General features: G+C 43.7%; 1 protein-coding gene across 10 annotated transcripts in view; it reads right to left on the minus strand.

The window, feature by feature from the left end:
* Positions 1–17,681, minus strand: part of LOC105685860 — a 165,816-nt gene that overhangs the window by 82,415 nt on the left and 65,720 nt on the right. For all 10 annotated transcript variants that reach the window (XR_007278447.1, XM_048655454.1, XM_048655453.1 and 7 more), the window contains one exon: positions 12,423–12,471. Coding sequence is in view for 9 of the 10 variants with exons in the window: in XM_048655453.1 (XP_048511410.1) it covers positions 12,423–12,471 (49 nt within the window). In the remaining variant the exon portion in view is untranslated. The remainder of the gene's footprint in view (positions 1–12,422; positions 12,472–17,681) is intronic.

The following is a 17,681-nucleotide window of genomic DNA, read 5'->3' on the forward strand; positions in this document are numbered from 1 at the left end:
GATCGATGATATTATGACCCGGTAAAGTTACGCCGCAAATACGACGCGATGAACAAAAAAAATAGTAAAAATAAGAAGCGATCTCTTACAGAATTTCTCTACCCTTCGATTCAATTATCAATCACCCGCGGTGGAGCCGAAGTTAAAAAATCAATCAGACCGCTAAAATATTTTGACACTTTGTCCCGGAGTCACTGGATTAGGATAGTTTGAAGATAAAAAAAAGAACCAAAATGATCAACAAAAAAATAAATAAAAAATGAACAACTCCGAGGTACAGTTGGCGATGCGTTAGATAAAAATGATAAAAGCATTCCACCGACGAGCAACGACTCGAAACGTTCTCGGAATATTAAATAAAGATAAGTCCGCGAGGCATCTGCGTTTCTTGGGTGATAAAAATTTTTCGAAGTATGGATATACCTACTCGCATACGTAAACGTATGTGTACACCTGTACGCGAAATGCGAATTCTCTTGTATAAGACGTGTTTGAGAATAGAGGGAAGATGGATAGCGGATAGTGACGTCGCAATTTGCAGCTACGGCAGAGGTAAGAAAACATCGTGACGTTTGGTTTTCCTTAGGCATGTAGGTATACAGGGTATACGATCAGCGACAACAAACGAAAGCGATAAAAACGAATTGAAATCTAAGCGCTGATGCATTTCCTTCGGGGACGCGTACATGTAGTAGAGTTTGCCAGTTGTTTCGATCTTTTTATACTCGGGCTCTGTGTTTTTATTCCCAAGGTTCAGGAATGAGAATTTCCTATTCCTCGACGAATGAGGTTTGAATCCTGAAAGGTACGACCGACTTTCCATTCCCGTTTGTTTCGCTATTTTTCAGTCGCACGCGTCGCACGGCTCTCGATCTTTTATTCCGACGGAATATACATGTATACACACAAGGTAGGTAAGTTCCGCAGGTGCATGACGTTCAAATATCGTTCGGCAATCTGGAGAAAAGCATTCCTTTGTCTTCCTTGGAAAGCTCGTTGTAGTAAATAGAAAAATACATCGACAAAAGAGTTTTCCTCACAAAAGATACGGTGCCCGGAAACCTGTACCCGCGTACACCTATACCTACATATATATGTATAAGCGTCGAGATCTCGCACCGACCCGTGTGTACTTCCTATTGCCCCGATGCGGTTTCTTTCTTTCACGTTTTTCGAAAACTCACCCTCGACTTCGCCACTTCGCCTTTATCCTCAGGGCTTCGTGACGACATATTTCATCATTCCCGCAAAATGCTTTCTAACACGATAACCCCGAAACGCAGACAAATGGACTCGCGAAAAATACACCCCACCCGACTACGCGAGCAACCGGAAAGTGATTTCTCTCTTCTTTCGTTACACATCCAAGCCAAGACTACTTCGATTCGGCGCCGAATGTTTGCTCCGAGAACTACTTAACCTCGTCGGGGGTAACCGACCCTCTGTTTACACCGACGACCCTTGTTCGCCTCGACATGCCCGCGGAGGTGTATAGCTTCTGCCGGCGCTCGAGTTAAGAGAAGAACGAATTAGTCCGTCGCGGAACGGCATGACCCCGATATACCCTTGAAATCTCGATGCAATCGCGATAGCGAAATGAACGATTATCGCTCGTCCGTTTAACGGCTATCAATCGCCAGTCCTCGTGAGCCTTTTTTTTCCCTCTCCTTTCGTCCTCGGATAACGCGGAATTGGGTTCTCCGAATCGACGATAGTCCGGAGTTCAGCGGGAAACAAGGAACGCGATATACGCGAGGATAGATTTTCTAGATTTCCGAATCGATCCCGACACCGTACGTCTAGTTTTTAGCGAATATCCTCATCCCCCTCTTTCCTTCGAATATATCCTTATATATGTATGTCGGATCCGCGGTACGGATTTCCATAATATCTTGCGTTTACACTCGAAAGTCTGAGGCTTAAATAACGCACGGTATAAAAAGTACGTAGCCCCCCCCCCCCCCCCCCCAAAAGTAGGTTTTAGAAAACTGCTCCCCTGCTCCCGCCATATCCTGGCAATAATAACGAAAAGATATCCGGGGGATATATTGCTTGTCCATTGAAGCGCGGTGTACACGTGAGATTACCCGCTGCTATTGCTGCTTTTGATTTCGCCTTCGCCGTTGCTACGGCTATTACTTCTGCCTTTGCTCAACGCCGAGTTCCTCTGCACTTCATTTCTAAAACTTGTTTCACTTTACCGGGATCAGATATCTACGAGAACTAGAGAAAAAAAAAAAAGAAAAAAAGAAAAAGAACCTTCGGAACAGAGTGCTGGACGAACAACGAAGCCTTTCTCTTACTGCTTCGGGTTCGCTGAATCCCATTGATATAATATCTTGACTTATATCTATCGGTAATCGTTTTTACTCGCAGCTGCTCGCCGCGCATCGCTAGGAGAAATTGGGTGGACGTAACTAAAGATGAGAAATTGCAGTTTCCGTTATTATTTTCATTTCTAAGTAACACTGACGTCTAATTAACTTCTGTGAGCGTCCCGAGTTACGATAGCTTCCCTCGTTAATCCCAGAAAGGACATCTTCCTTAGCCGGCCGTGCAGCGTCGCCGTTCCACCACCCTTAACATTAATCAATCTCGCGTCGTACGTCTGTCACGGAAAGGAAGTCCAGAAAAATATGAGGGGAGTCCCGGGTACCCGTTTCATTCTCATGATGTTTCGGCAGTAATGAATAAAAAAGAAACAAAAAAAGACAAAAAAAAAAAAACAAAAACGGAACCAAAGAAACTAAACAAATGAAAAGGAAAAATTCCAAACGAGAGAGAACGGGAACAATATCAGAGCAGTAATAAAGGTCATGAGAAAAAAGATGAGTGGTGGGGGAGGGGGGGTAAATTATCACAATTTATACACGCGGCGAACATCGCGCGGTACAAAACCCGGGGAAGAAGAAAGAAATCTCATTTAACTTCCATCAATCATAATCACGCGCGCCACGAGTCACCGCGGAATATTTTTTCGAAGCAGCAAAAAAAAAAGAAGAAAAAAAAACGAGGGCAGAGTGTGAGCTATTTCCATTTATTTGTCGTTTACATTACCCAATTTTTTTTCATTCCAGATTCGGTCGTATAGTTTTTGTTCGGCAAAAATTTGTGACTGAAAATTTTTTTCCTCCCCGTTCGAATATTTTCACGTAACGTTTTATATGGATCTATTCTCAGCACCTACGCTGCGTTATACCCGGCAGCGCATACAATTTCCGATAGCGATATTGGTGAAATTTTTCGTTTTATTTTCACAGTATTTTTTCCCTAAAACGATTTCGCGCGTATCGATAAATTAGCCATTATTTCTGTTCGCGTTTGCGTCGGCCGACTTATTGTGCCACAAAATTGGCAATTTACAAGGCACGCGAAATTTTACGGTAAGTATAATCATTCCTTTCCTCATAGCGTTCCCTTCGCTCCTTACCTCCTTCCGTCTCCTTCTCGGGCTTATTCGTTTGTTTTTTTACCTTTTCATTTGAACCGGTGATATTGGGACGTCAAAAGCGTGTAACTTGTTACCCCCCACCCCCCACCCCCCGCCCCGGATACCCCGCGCTCCTCTTGCCTCCTGAGATATGAATCGAAAATATTTAGTTCAGCCCTTATGATTTATCGAAGCATTAAACCCACGTCGCTCGTTGGTGCTGAGAGTTTTGTAAGGATGATTAATCGATTTTCGATTAAGAAAGGTGATTAAATCTGAATAAATCTTTTATACCTTCATAAGTATCAACGTTAAGGTGGTCGAGTTACCACCGAGCGAAAAGGAGGCAGAGGAGGAGAATAAGAGAAAGAAAAAGAATGTGAAAAATATCGGTTGACATTTTCAACTAGGAAAAATCAAGGCTCAACTTTTTCGCGGCACGAGAGCGTACTATACGCAGGAAGTTGAAGTCATTCAAGGTAGCCAACCTCGACGAGTAATTTAATATTAATGTTGCCGGTTTTTAAGAGTTTTGTGAGTTAGGTGGAGATCTTTTGCTAAAGTTTTGTTACAAACGAAATTTCCTTCTTTTTCACCCTGGTCGTTTCTCTTTTCTCTTTTTTTTACTTTTTTTTTTTTTTTTACTTTTCCTTCTGGTAAAGCTCTGCCTGCAGCACGTACACCTTCCTTTTTTACCTCCTTTTTCGTAATTCTTTTTACCCTATTTCTTTTTATTCCTTCCTCGCTGAAAATTTTTTTTTTTCTTCTTTCTTTCCTTTTTTTTTTCAGAAGCAAACACAATATCATCCAAAATTATGCAACTTCCGATACAACTTTTCCGACTTTAATATTACTTTCGGACGCTTGACACGTTTATTTTTCTCAACCGTCTCTCTCTTCTCCCTCCCCATACCCCCGTTTGTTTATTTATTGCCAATATCCATGCACCTGCTTCGATTTTTCTCTTACAAAGATTTGTAATTCTCCCGTCTCCGAACACCGATGAACGCTTTCGATACAAAATTTTTATTCTCCTCCTCTCTTCTCTCCCACTTTTCTCCCTCTCGTTGTTAAACATTGACGTGTGTTAATTGAATCTTTTTTCCCTTCCAACAAATATCAACGCCACCGGCTCCGATATGTTATTTATTTCTAATGTTGTTTTCCATCCTATTCCCCTCACTTTCTTTTTTTCTTCATCGCGATAATTTACGAGACACCCGGTTTCTCCGTGCCAACTTTTTACTTCTGCGGTGCAGGTTGCCCACTTTTTTTTTTTTTTTTTGCGCGCGCCCGCGTATCGATGGCGATACGACATTACCTATGTATGGCGTAGCGGTGCGGATTGTTGTAAGAAGGAGGCGAAGAAGCGAAAGATTTGCTCGCGGTCTTTCAGCTGGGGTGAGAGGGGAAAAAACGAGAAAGAAACCCCGATTGCTTGGGTAACGCAATCTTCGGGACAACTGTTTTCGTTTCGAGTTTTAAGCTATCTCTAAAACGTTTCAGAAACCGAATGGGTCGACCCTCGTAAAACCACGAGGGGGGTGGGGGGGGGGAGGGGGGAAAAGCTTCACACTCGGTATACGTGTGTGTAGTACGACGAAAGTAGGATCACGGTCGAAAAATAAGAAAGAATCGAGGAAGGGTGTAGAGCGAAGGAGAGAAAAAAAGGGCGACAGAAATAAGCGAGGAAGAGAAATAAGGAGGGGGGGGGGGGGGGGGGAAAAGAAGAAGGGGGGGAAAAGAGGGTGGAACTTTCACCACCTTGTACAAACACATTAGCGGCGAACACACATCGAACAAACTGACGAATAACGACGGCTTCGCGGGACGTATTTTTTTCTTTCTCTTTCCACCTCATTTTTTTTTTTTTTTTATCAGCCCTCTCCTCTCCCCGGTCTTTTTCCGACCCTCGAGCCCAAGGATTTCAAAGTATTCCCGTATATTTCCTCCTTTTTTGTGCTTTATGCTGTTTCCATTTTTCACGGTCTCATCTTTATTTCCATCCCATCATCGCGGGGACGCTGAACGAGTCAACGGTAATGTATACCGCATCGAGTTATTTTTCAAATCCTATCTCACCGCGCGTTAGATGTTAAGTATACATATATATATATGCGAGTATTTGTCGTCGTTGAATAAAAGGGTGTGTGCACGGGGTAAAGAAAGAACGTGGTTATACGTACGTACATATGTATACGTATACAGCGAGCGTGTATTAGCCCCGTTGTACGTACCACACCGCGTCGTGAGGAATTTCGGAACATCGAGATGAAATGAGATCGCAACGGGCGATATCAGGCGGGCCAAAAAGTCCAGAGTTGTACGTACACAGGGATACCGGGAGGCGCGAGCATCGATTTCTCGGTAAAGAGTGCAGGGGACGACGGGAAGTAAGGTTTAGACGAAGGGTGTAAGGACGATCGGAGAGATACGTACATCGAATCGACGATTAAAAATCGCGAATCAACGAACGACCCGCGGACACCGATAATTATGCCCTGACTCCACATCGTGCCGATAGAGAAATGAGAAATGTCGGATTTTTAAAGGTCGATAAATTTCAATTAATCGCTCATAGAATCACCTGTATTGCGACGTTTTACCGGTCTGCGGAATTTTCAACGAAATTAACGGAGTTTTGAATAGAGGTAACATTCGAGCGATCAAAAGTTAGAACTTAATCTAGTTATTTACGCCCAGCAGTTGCTCGACTGGGTTTGACAAGTTTTATTTTCATTTGATTTCAGGTTTTCAGGCAGAGTCACGATTCGCGGGAAAATACATAAACGGCGTGGAGCGAGTTAAATCGTTACCTGTGGAAGCGATGGGGAACCTGTCGGGGTCGCGAAGGGTTGACCTGGGCGAGCGGAAAATTTTCCGGCTTCACCTCGTGGCCATCTAAATTACGTACATCGTTGCCTCGCTTGATATGAAAAAAGTTCTTTTTTTTTTTTTTTTGAGGGAAGTTAAAAGGCGGGCTGCTTTTACTTTTTTATTACCCGCAACGAAAACCCTCCGTAGCGATCATCATCGAAATAATAAAAGTTTCACGATCACGTAACGCTATAGCATCACGATAGAACTCGCGACACAATTCCCCGAAGGTTTCACCTCGTGGTTTTCCCGCGGCTATCCATAGAAGCTGAAACTTCAGGTGTCAAGAAAAGGGTTCGCGTTCGCCCGGTGTTCGCGCCACTCAAACTCAAAGGGAAAGGAAGAGTCGGGGTGAAATAAAGAGCGAGACGAAGTGGATGGTGAGAAGAAAAGTAAAGTATAACGAATAAAAAGAACCTCGGGAAAAAAAAGCGAACCGTTTGATCGCGAGCCGTATATGTATATGTATGTAGCTGCAGAAACTATGCCCTATTGGCCGTGCGGAGAAGAAATTAGATCAAAAGGACATGGGATATAGAGGCAAAGGAAACGGTACACGTATAATACGCGATATATGCATCGAGCATCAATATTCTGGAATAAAAGTGTATACAAATAGCGGTCTGTATTTTATCTCCGAGGCACGAACGAACTTGAAATTTTATCAACGTCTCAGGAGGGGCGTATTTAAATCCAAAGCGATACAAACGGATAAAATTTTTGGCACGTACAACGAACGATCTGAGACATGGGGATCGGGGTTTGCGATCGTGCGTAAGATGAAATGTAACCATTTTGCCATTGTGAGGATACAAAGTTAAAATCGTGCGCTGAAAATCTATGAAGCGAGAGTACGGACGAATACAACGGGGGAGGGTAAAATCCCGAAGATACGGTGCAGAGTTTGTTACGTCAACGCGAAACACACATATACCGATCTGTTTTACATCACGGCTATCGTCGGATACGAAGACGATTTTCCCCGAATCGGGCGAACTGATTCCCAACACTTGTTGTCGGCCAATTTTACCCCGGGGTGGAGTACGGGCGAGTTAATTTTCCAACATCGTACAGTAGACGCGATCGACCATCGGCGTGCAAAGCTCGCGAGGAATAGAGCGAGGGATTCGACTAAATCAAGACAGTTGGGAATGAAGGAAGGGAGGAAGGAGCGTAGGTACAGCGTGAATGAGAAGAGAGAGCTTAGCGATTGGCTTTGGTGAAATCAACGCGTTGAGTCTAGCGAGACACAATGGAGCTAATCGACCGGAACGAATATCCGGTTGTCCTTGCGCCGCCACCGTCCGCCCTTCCCCGGATCCGTGGGGCAATTTGGTTCACCTGCAGAACCGTCGCAATATGGAAGGAACGCGGTTATGTGCCACATAGGGGTGTTGTATGTGCAGTCCCGGTAAATACCTGGTACAGGTATACCGAGCCTCCTCCCGTCCGTACGGTCGACGGTGTCCGCTGCAGCGAACTCGGATTTTCGTCGGCGAACAATTTGCGGCATTTACGAAGTCGCTACGAACTGATACAAGTATAACGTTACGCGCGACGATCGTATTAGGGAGAACCGTATACAACCGAGGAAACGGGGAGCGGATCGGACGAGGGGTGCGGAATTCAACCGAATTCAAAGACAGCCCGATCTCGTTACTATTCCGAGACGCGTGGCGTGCGCGGGGTCCGCCTAGCTTTTGCCCGCTGATTGTGAGACGAATCGAAGGAGTTCCGTACAGACGAGCGTCGCATAAAGGGAAGAAAACACGACGTACTACGACGGTTACGACGCCGTCGTATCCTCGAATCCGAGAAACTGCACGGGGATTAGATCGACCCAGACGAAGGGGTCGTCGCCCTAAGCCTTTAAATCGGTCAGCCGGCCACAGGTGCGACCGGACTACTCGCGGCACGGTAATAAACCGACTCAGCCAGACCCCGTCCGTATAAATTTGCATCGGTATACACGTAGCGCCCGATCTCCGTTCGGCCGCTCTAAATCGCCACGGACACGGGGAGTTCGGGAGATGTTTCTTGGGTAAATATTAGATCGCGTGTACTCGGGAATTATTGGCACACGGGTAAACTCCACCTCTAACACCGTGTACAGGTATATACATACATACGGGATAAATATCTCCCCATAGTCCGCGGCACCGCGATACAGATATTCGTAAGCAGCGGCGAGTCCTTCTCCGGACTCTGGACGGAGTCGATGCCCGCAACGAAGATCAAGTGGGCAGGTAGTAACGTCGTGGTACACGGGCGCTACCGTCTACCGCTAGATTAAACGCTACGAGTGGGCCACCAACCGCTTCGCCAAACCTCTCGTTACACCGGCTAAAGCGATAACAACCGACTTCTCGCCGATCCCGTAACACTCCGCTAAATTTTTGAAACGAGACCCTTGATCTCCGTTATTATACGTCACTCCCGACACCCAATTATCGCGTCAATTTATCTTCCGACTAATTTCGCCGGCGCGCGCGCGCGCTAATCTCACTCACCGATATTCGAACGTCAAATTTCACCCCCCCCGGCCGTAATCGAGTCGACGTATTCGACGTCGGATATATTATTTCGACGCGACGCCGTAAACACCCCGGCTTCGCCGTGTTGCGGGTCGCGGTAACCGATAACAAACGATCGAAGCGTGCCCCCGCAGAAGCGAGCCGATGTCAAGTAGAGGTCACGACGCGTTTTTCAATTTTCAAAAATCGGCGAACCGTTGAGGTGGAGAAGACGCAGTTTCTTGTCAAGCTTACTTTGGCTTTTCTCTTTATTTTTCAACAGCGATTTCGCACACGCGTGGTAAAAATGAAGAGATACGTAAGAAGGAAAAGATAAAAAGAGTACGAGTAAAAGAATCGAGGAAAAATCCCGTCCGCGTTGGACGGCGAACTAATACAGACGTAACTTGGCCGTCTATACTATACCGCAGTGATGAAGTTATTGGTTACGGTTACGGTAGCGGAGGCGAGGGAGGGAAGGGAAGAAAAAAATCTCATCGTTGGAAATGAGAAAAATGGGCACGTGGTTACTTTCCACCACGTGTTACTTCCGCTCGATGGGTTCCGTATGAGAGTTCCGTCTCAGAGCCGATACGCGACCCCCAAATCCGAAGCCTGACCCGCGACCTAAAACGAACCGCGCACATGTCGACGTTGAGATAAGATACAAAATATATATATATATATATATACGCATATGCGTTCGGAAGGATAGAGAAAGAAAGATAAAAAAAAAACAATAAAGGAAAGATGAAGAAATTTCAGACCAATGGTGACGAGGTGAACTTTCGATGCGAGTTAATTTGAATATCGATAGATATACTTAATCCCATTTCACGATCAGACGGAGACACTTGGATTTCGGGGAGTGGTAATTTATGTCCCTGTTAGATGACTAATGGACGCTAATGCATGTATTTGTAAATTCATCGGATATGAATGGTTGAGTGATACGGTAAGTGGCAGTTCTGAGCGTGGCGAAATAAGGCTAATTAAGCAGTTTAATTGCTTAAACTCAGTCGAAGTTTACAGGCGGCGAGATACCGAATGTAGACTAAATTCAGTCGGTTAAAGTATAAGCGAGGGATGGAAATTCGAATTTGCGCTGCAGGCATCGCCGGTCTACGTCGAGATCAAAGGGATCATATATAATATTCTCTGCAGGCGGTGCTCGATTTTATGTCCAGCAAAGGGTGAACTGCAGCATTATACAACTACGATGTGATACGTACACAGCGATCACTTCGTCCGTAATTTTCGTCAAAATTTACCGAAAGCGGGTTTTGAAAAAAATCGCCGCGTATGTATGACGTTACCGAAAAATAAACGAATCAGTTTATTTGAGCGGCTAACGTTCGATTATCAAAGGTAATCCGGTTACAGATTCACGTCGCTTAAATTTCGTAGATATTTCATCAGCGACGAGTGGGGTTGTAGGTTTTTTTGCGTTTATCGTGCCGATGATAATAATACAAATATAGAGTTCAGGGAATTTGAATGTAAACGGAAATAGGATCGAGGGGAAATTTCATATCCGGTGTTACAATGAAGATCTAATTTTGATCATTGAAAAATAAAAAAATAAAAAACGAAGAGAAGAGAACGAGAAAAAAGTAACAAACTACAGAGGGTATGGAGGTATAGGTATTTTACCTAAACTGCGGAATCTACATCCGTTTCGTATTTCACCGTTGCTTTTTGAACAGCGCGCATCGCACGGTTGAATATAAAACAGAGGAGTGAGCGATCGGGTTGTAGGAAGAAATGAAAAAAAACAACAAAATGTAGAAAATTGAGGGTAGAGAACGTTGAGAAGATAAAAAATCCGTAGGCCAGAAATGAACGAAAAACAAAAAAAAAAACTTCACAGGTGAAAGCGAAAGAAAAAAAAAACAGATAAATTCCCACAAGAAACCGTTTCGTTCCTATACAATAATTCAGACTCCGGGATATGGATATTGCGGGAGATCGTATAACGAATAATACAGCCCGGATGGTTGTGGCCGCGTGCGGTTCGACGCGACGGAATATTGGTGAAACCCGCGCTCCTCCACCCTAGTCCTGCACCCGGGGAAAATTGTCGCTTCCCAAATTTATTCTCATCGTGTTATACTTTTATACCGGTACGCTCTGGTCCTTCACCCCCGCGTAGCTGCCGCTGTCTGGTCTACTCTACTTTGCATCTTCGGGCGATGATTTATACCGGGAGAAAAATCGACCCGCTCACCGCGATCGCTAGCGGTCATTTTAAAATTCCCATAAAATTTGTTCGCCGCTGTTATCGTGTGAACGGAGTTTCGCTCTTTTCGAGAAATCTCGCATCTACGCGAAATCTAGAAGGAAGGAAGAAAAAAATGTATCCACAGGGGGACATTCGCCGTTGGAATAAGATCAAAGAAGTGTACGATAAAAAGATTGTATACACTCGTCGCAGTCTGCATTAAGAGCGTAAATCTGATTTTAACGAACGAACTTATAAGTTGAGTTTCTTTTTATGAGGAAGAAACTGTCGTCGCTCCGAGTCGAACAAATTTGCAGAGTCCATCGCTAGGAGAGAATAAAATGAAAAAGCAAGAAAAAAGAAAAAAACGCGAATAAAAAAAAAAAAAAAGAAGTGCGAAAGCAACTCTGTTTATAACCAACTTATCGGCTGTACCGAGGGTACAAGTTTACTGATTGCGATTCACTCCCACCACCTGCAGGTAAAACTTTTTCCCATATAACGATTACGGTAAAAAAGAAAAAAATAAAAATAAAAAGAAATCCCCATCGCATCGCGTCGCGTCGAGGGTTCCGAGACACCGGCATACAACGCCAATAATGTTCAATTAACACGTATATAATAAGACGTTTGATATACTTGGTGGCAAAAGAAAAAAAAAAGAAAAAAATAGTGGATGTATAGCCATTGCACTTCAAAGGTCCCATTCAGTCTCCTTACTTTGAAGTCAATTAACATCGTTCAACGCGCGGCTCATTATACACCACGTTTTATGCATCGACGACAAGATCAAGGTGGATCGCAAAGACGAGACTAACAATAAGAAAAATGAGACAGAAATGGGGACGAAATGAAAGGAAAAAAACGATCATCCGTCAGTTTTTACAGCCAGATTCGAGTCACCACGCTCTGCAGTTACACCATTCCTGTACACGAGGATCGTTACATTGTTATTATTTTCATAACGATAATTATCATTACTTGTTCGCGAAAGGAAAAACGTGCCTCTTTTACCTGACGCGGTACAAGTTCTCTTTTTCCTTTTGTTCTGTCGGAAACTCGTTTAAAATTTGTTTAACCGTGTAGAACTGGATATACGCCGAGAGAAAATTAGCTATTTTTTGACGGAAGATGGAAAAAGAAAAAGAAAAAAACATTTTTTACGCTAAAGAGGAGAGAAATGAAAAATTTGAGAAGAGTAAAATATAGATATAAATCATCGAGATCCGGCAGCGTATGCGATGTTCGTTTATTCATGTAATATTCAACTTCCGTGGCAGAGTGTTGAAAATAATACACCCTCGTCTCAATCATTCCCGAGATGGGATTTATCGAGGCTTTTTTGCTTACGGGAAAAAAGGGAATGCGTTAAGAAGCTCACCTTCTTGTTGTCCATGTCGGGTGTTGAACTAGTCACCGGCTGGTCCAGCCTGAAATTAGGAGAATTCAGTTTTATTTGGCTAGTTAATTTCCACTGGATCAATTTATTTTCTTATATTATTTTTCGGGTTTGTAACGTAATCTGCAAATAACGTAGACGCTAACCACCTGAAAGAAATTCGGTAAATTTACTTCTGCCTGGATACAGAATTAGAAGAAAATCAAATTGATATATGAGAATCCCGTATATATCGATATAGAGTCGTGTACACACATACGATATCCTAGTTATACAGGTAGACAGCTATATACGTAGACCATGTTAATAAAGTTCGTACAGTAGGAGGTGAAAAGTTTTCAAACTCAACTATACAGAGGAGAGCCGCCCCTTTCGTGTAATTAACAACCCTGTTGTTAAGTTGAAACTTAAATCCGCGAAAGCAGACGAGCGAAATTGATTTTTCAATTCCTTTCATGCATCCCGAAAATACGGAATGAGCTAGTCCTGGAATAAAACAACAACATTCAAATAATAGAATCATCGAATACTTCGCACTTGTGTATTTTTTACCCTGAAATTAGAAAAAAAAAAAAAAAAAACAACATTGTTCAGGGTAAAAGTCAGGGTGAAATATTTTATCCCCCATGGACTTGGGACAGGCCACGATCCCGCCACCGAATGCTCCCGCTCACCACTTCCTTATTTCTAATACGCTTTTCTCCCGTGGCGATACACAGGTGTGTATACCCTCATCCGTATGCACAACCCATGTAACGCGTGTCTGATCCGTGTACAGGTATATGCGGTACACGTAGATTTACGTAATAATATTGCTTTTGTCACGTAACTTCGAGGGTATGAATGACATCATTCCTGAAGAGGTATTATGGGGTGGGTAGGTGGGTGGGTGCATGCAAAGCTGGTTCATCCGCAAAGTTACTTCAGCTCTTTGCGCATGGATCAGTTTCAGCTATCTCCAGTTTTCCGTATAACAGATATGGCTATGCAATACGCATTTCCTGGAGCAACGTTAAAACACGTCGTCGTCGTCGTCGTCGTCGTCATCTCCTCTTAGGTGAGCAGATTAAACAAATGCTAGGTGTACGTAATACATTCGCGGTTACTTCACTGACTTTGCACATACGTTGTACATATGCATATACACAGTTGCATGAATACTCTTAACAAATATAACCCTCTGTACCGTACGTATAGGTATGTAAATACAAACGTACCTATTTCCACTCGCGATATTCATCCACAGAAATTATACCGCGGAATTTTACGCCAAGTATAACTGAACTCTTGATCTAATTAAACGAAATGTATTCTCTGTATGGAAAGTAATTAGAAATAACATACCGACAAGACGATTATTTCGTAGAAGTGCTTTTTCTTTTCATTTCTTTTTTTTTTCACGGAGTTTTTACGTGTCCTAAGACCAACGACCAGTCCAGCGGTACAGGGCAGTCAGTGAGATCCGAAGTGGAACGAAAAGCAGAAATTAATGAATAAGAAGATTGCGAAGCAGCGCAGCGCTTTGTTGTGAGACCGTCACCTTCGGGGCTGAGCAGAGGTGACGCCCCACAACAAACCGCGCACCCGTGGCTACGCTGACTCCAGCTAAGCTCGGGCTCTTTGGTAAATCGAAGAATTCGAATATTTCGACCCATGCATGGAGTGCGACGAATCAAAGTGGGTCTACGACTAAAATCAATCGATATGTCTTAGAATTTTTCTGCTCCCAACAGCGAATAATTGATGATTACTCGATCGATTGCATGAATAGATGATTTTGGCTTTCAGATATGAATTCCTAAGCTGATCATATGTGAGATTTCTCTTGAAGAACCAAAAAAAAAAATCGATTCTGACCTCAGGAATCCGAATCTGCAAGAAAAATTGATCTGTCTGCAAAAATGACCGAGTGATCCCCATTTTTTCGCGATTTTTGGCATAAATTTGAGGATATCTCGAAGGGAAAAAATCGTGGGTAGGGGCGGTGAAGCTAAGCTAATTGCGAGCGAGGTAAAACGAACGTTTGAAGTACCGCGTAATATGTGGGCAGGATACGCGTTCGGGTAAATGGATTATTTGCTAACAATCCAAAGGATAAAATAATATTTCGGGCTACGTATAATGAACAGCTAAATTTCAAAGGGCGATAAGATGAAGGATCGCGTACCCATTGGACAATTCGCTAAATTTGGGGGAAGAATAAACAAATATGAATTAATAAAATTTCCACGAATCGTCGAACGACCTCGAGAGTCGACGGATCCTAACGCGGATCGACGTCGCTGTCTTATCTTCTCCGTCGTCTGAACGTCGAGGAAAACGACGTCGAAGGTAGACCGAGCGCCGCGACGCCCATTGTTCCCTCAATGTCTTTGATTCTATACGTTTTTCCTCATTTTATCTTATTTTTTTATTAATACACCATTTCGTTTGTTCTTTTTTGCAATTTCTTTTTTTTCTTTCTTTTTTCTTTGTTTGCATCTTTATCCCGGAGAAGAAAATCAATTTCTGTTCGTTCGTCAGAGGGGTATCATATCGAGGAGGTTTTCGCGTCGATCTTGTGCAACATAAGCTGGAAATTTATCCGCTGTATTACTTGACCCGAATGTTCCTTCGCGTTTAAGATTAAAACGTATTACTTCTGGCGCCAAGCTGCGACGGGCGGGGGATACGCCGCGGAAATTTTCCTCCTTCAAACCCCCTCCGGTAGATTAACGCATAAATTCGACCTACCGAGAAATAACGGCCTCCCTTATATTTCACTTTATTCTTCGCTATCTCTCCACCTCGCGTGCCGCATAGCCGCCTCCAACAATTCGCCATATTTTCCTACGTATGTCGCGGGGCCTTCCGCACATTATCGAGGCGGAAGCGAGGAGTAACGGCGGATGACGATAGAGAAAAAAAAAACATTAATATGTAATTGGAAAAACAAATAAAATTTTTGAACCATCTTCGAGAATGTGGCAACGACATCGAAAGTACGTAGAGGTAGAAGGGAGGCGGTATTACATGTACGTCGAAGTTGAAATACAAGCGATTAAAACTTTACGGCGATACACGATCTTGACGAGTCGATGACAACGTATAATAGGACATTATTTGGTCGTTGGACAATTATAAATCATAAAATTAATTCAATCGCGCGTAGAAGCTGCCGGTAACTACGGTGCACGCGATTTTGTTCGGCGTTCGCAGAAGCGCGGGTCGGTGGAACGAGCGAGTTAGCCGTGTCTCCTCGTTGTTTCCATTGTCCCTCCACGTATCGTGTATATACCCCAGGTATTTAAGGCACACGTGTATTTATGTGCACGTATGCGGCGAGCAGCCAGTGTACCACTCGACGCGGAAGCGGAGGTTGGGTATGCACACGTACAGAGGAAGGTATACACGTGCGAAGGGCGAAGAGCTAGCTGTACCGGTGGCAGTGGCTGCAGTAGCGCGGCGGCATCATCGCGTCGACCAAAAAACTCCCGATACGACGACGACGACGACGACGACGACACTCTGGTAATTAATGCCAGTTCTTTGTTTCTTGCTGCACGGAAGAGCGCCGCGAGCAGTCCTCCGGTATCCTACGCGTCGCGGGCTACACGGCAAACAATTTCAGCATATCCTGTAACGGCGCTGTATCACCTACTATAGCTGCAACCTCGGGGCGCAAATACGTACGCGCATATTTTCCGGAATTCCGGGCAAATACGTGTAGCCGTAGGTATTTCTTTCTTTTTGTCTTTTTTTTTTTTCGTTTTTTTTTTTTTTTCTCTTTGTTTTTTTCGTGGCTTACGTACGTGTGCGCGTGTGTTGCACATCCTTGTACATGTGTAACGTGTGTACGTATAGATTACGGGACATTTACGAACTGTGGATGGCACACAAAAGTTTCGAGAGAGCGAGCGAAACGTGGAACGATATGTATAGAAAGCGTTGTCGCGCACAGCCGGGGTCTGAAAAGGGAATTCGAGACGCACCGGTGAAATGGCACGTTCAAGTCGCAGATTTTATTTACCCCGGTTGCTGAAAAAAGGGTTTCACCCCGTAGATATGTATATATATATATACATATATACGTCGAACGTTTCACTAAATTTAGTTCGTATTCCACAGGGTAGTGGAAATCTGGTGTACGCTCACGCGTCTGCTGCAAGCTTTAACTCGTAGATACGTGTACTTTATTCAAATTTATATCGCCGCGGAAACGACGGGGCGGAGGGAAAGGGGGAAGGAGAACGGTAGAAAAAAGAATTTTATTGACGAAAATCAAACAAAAGAAAACAAATAACGCGACATCGGCGACGTTTCAACTTTTATTAGAGCGTGTTGCGTACACACCCCAGACACCGAGAAATAAAAAATAAAATAAAAAAAGGGTTAACCCGATCTGATACGGGGTTAGCTAATACGGAGATCCAAATATATTATCCTGTACCTGTGCGATTCGGCAACGGACGTAATAAAGATTTCGCGTGAGATTATCGAAGCTCGTTTCCAACATTCGGACGTTCGTACGAGTTCGCCGTTTGGGACCCCCGGCGCTTCGTTGTACGTATACCGGCGAACTTACGCGTTCGCCGATTGTTTTAGATTTGAGAATAGGTGGCTTTACAGAGGAGTAAAAATGCTAACTACTCAACGTTCGTTTGGACGTTTTATTTTTTTGTCACGTATATTTCTATTAGCGTAGCCGAATAAAAAAAACTGAAAAAAAAAAGGAACGTATTCTACGTCGCCTCGAACTTATTGACCTTCCATTTGTCTTTCTTTCTTTCTATCCGCCGCCCTTTTCTTTTCTTTTTTTTTTTTACTCGGCGGGCGAACAGAGATAAAATCCCGGGAGATCAGGCCGCAGAATCTTCCATCGTTGAGCCCCGATATCCCCCCTTAGGCACTTTGAACTTCTTTGGAACATAGTCGAGTCTTCCCGACCGACGCTAATCGACACCAATCGACGCCAATCGACGCCCCGCTCTTACAATCAGACATCGGCTACGACCGTAAGAAAACCCCGGGCAAATACACTACCCAGTTTCATATATAAATCCAGAAGTTTAGGGTAGCTTACAAGGGTCAGCGACGGAGTGGATATGAAAACGAAAAAATATAATTCTCCATATAATATCGATCTGTGCGAATGTAAGCGAATCCCAGGAGACTTGATTTGGTATTCGTACAAGGGTCAGTTTCAACGACCATTTCGTTCTTATGTATTTTTTTTTTTTTTTATTTTTTTTATCTTTCCGT

Source organism: Athalia rosae, chromosome 5 (genome assembly GCF_917208135.1).
Source record: "Athalia rosae chromosome 5, iyAthRosa1.1, whole genome shotgun sequence".
NCBI lineage: Eukaryota > Metazoa > Arthropoda > Insecta > Hymenoptera > Athaliidae > Athalia > Athalia rosae.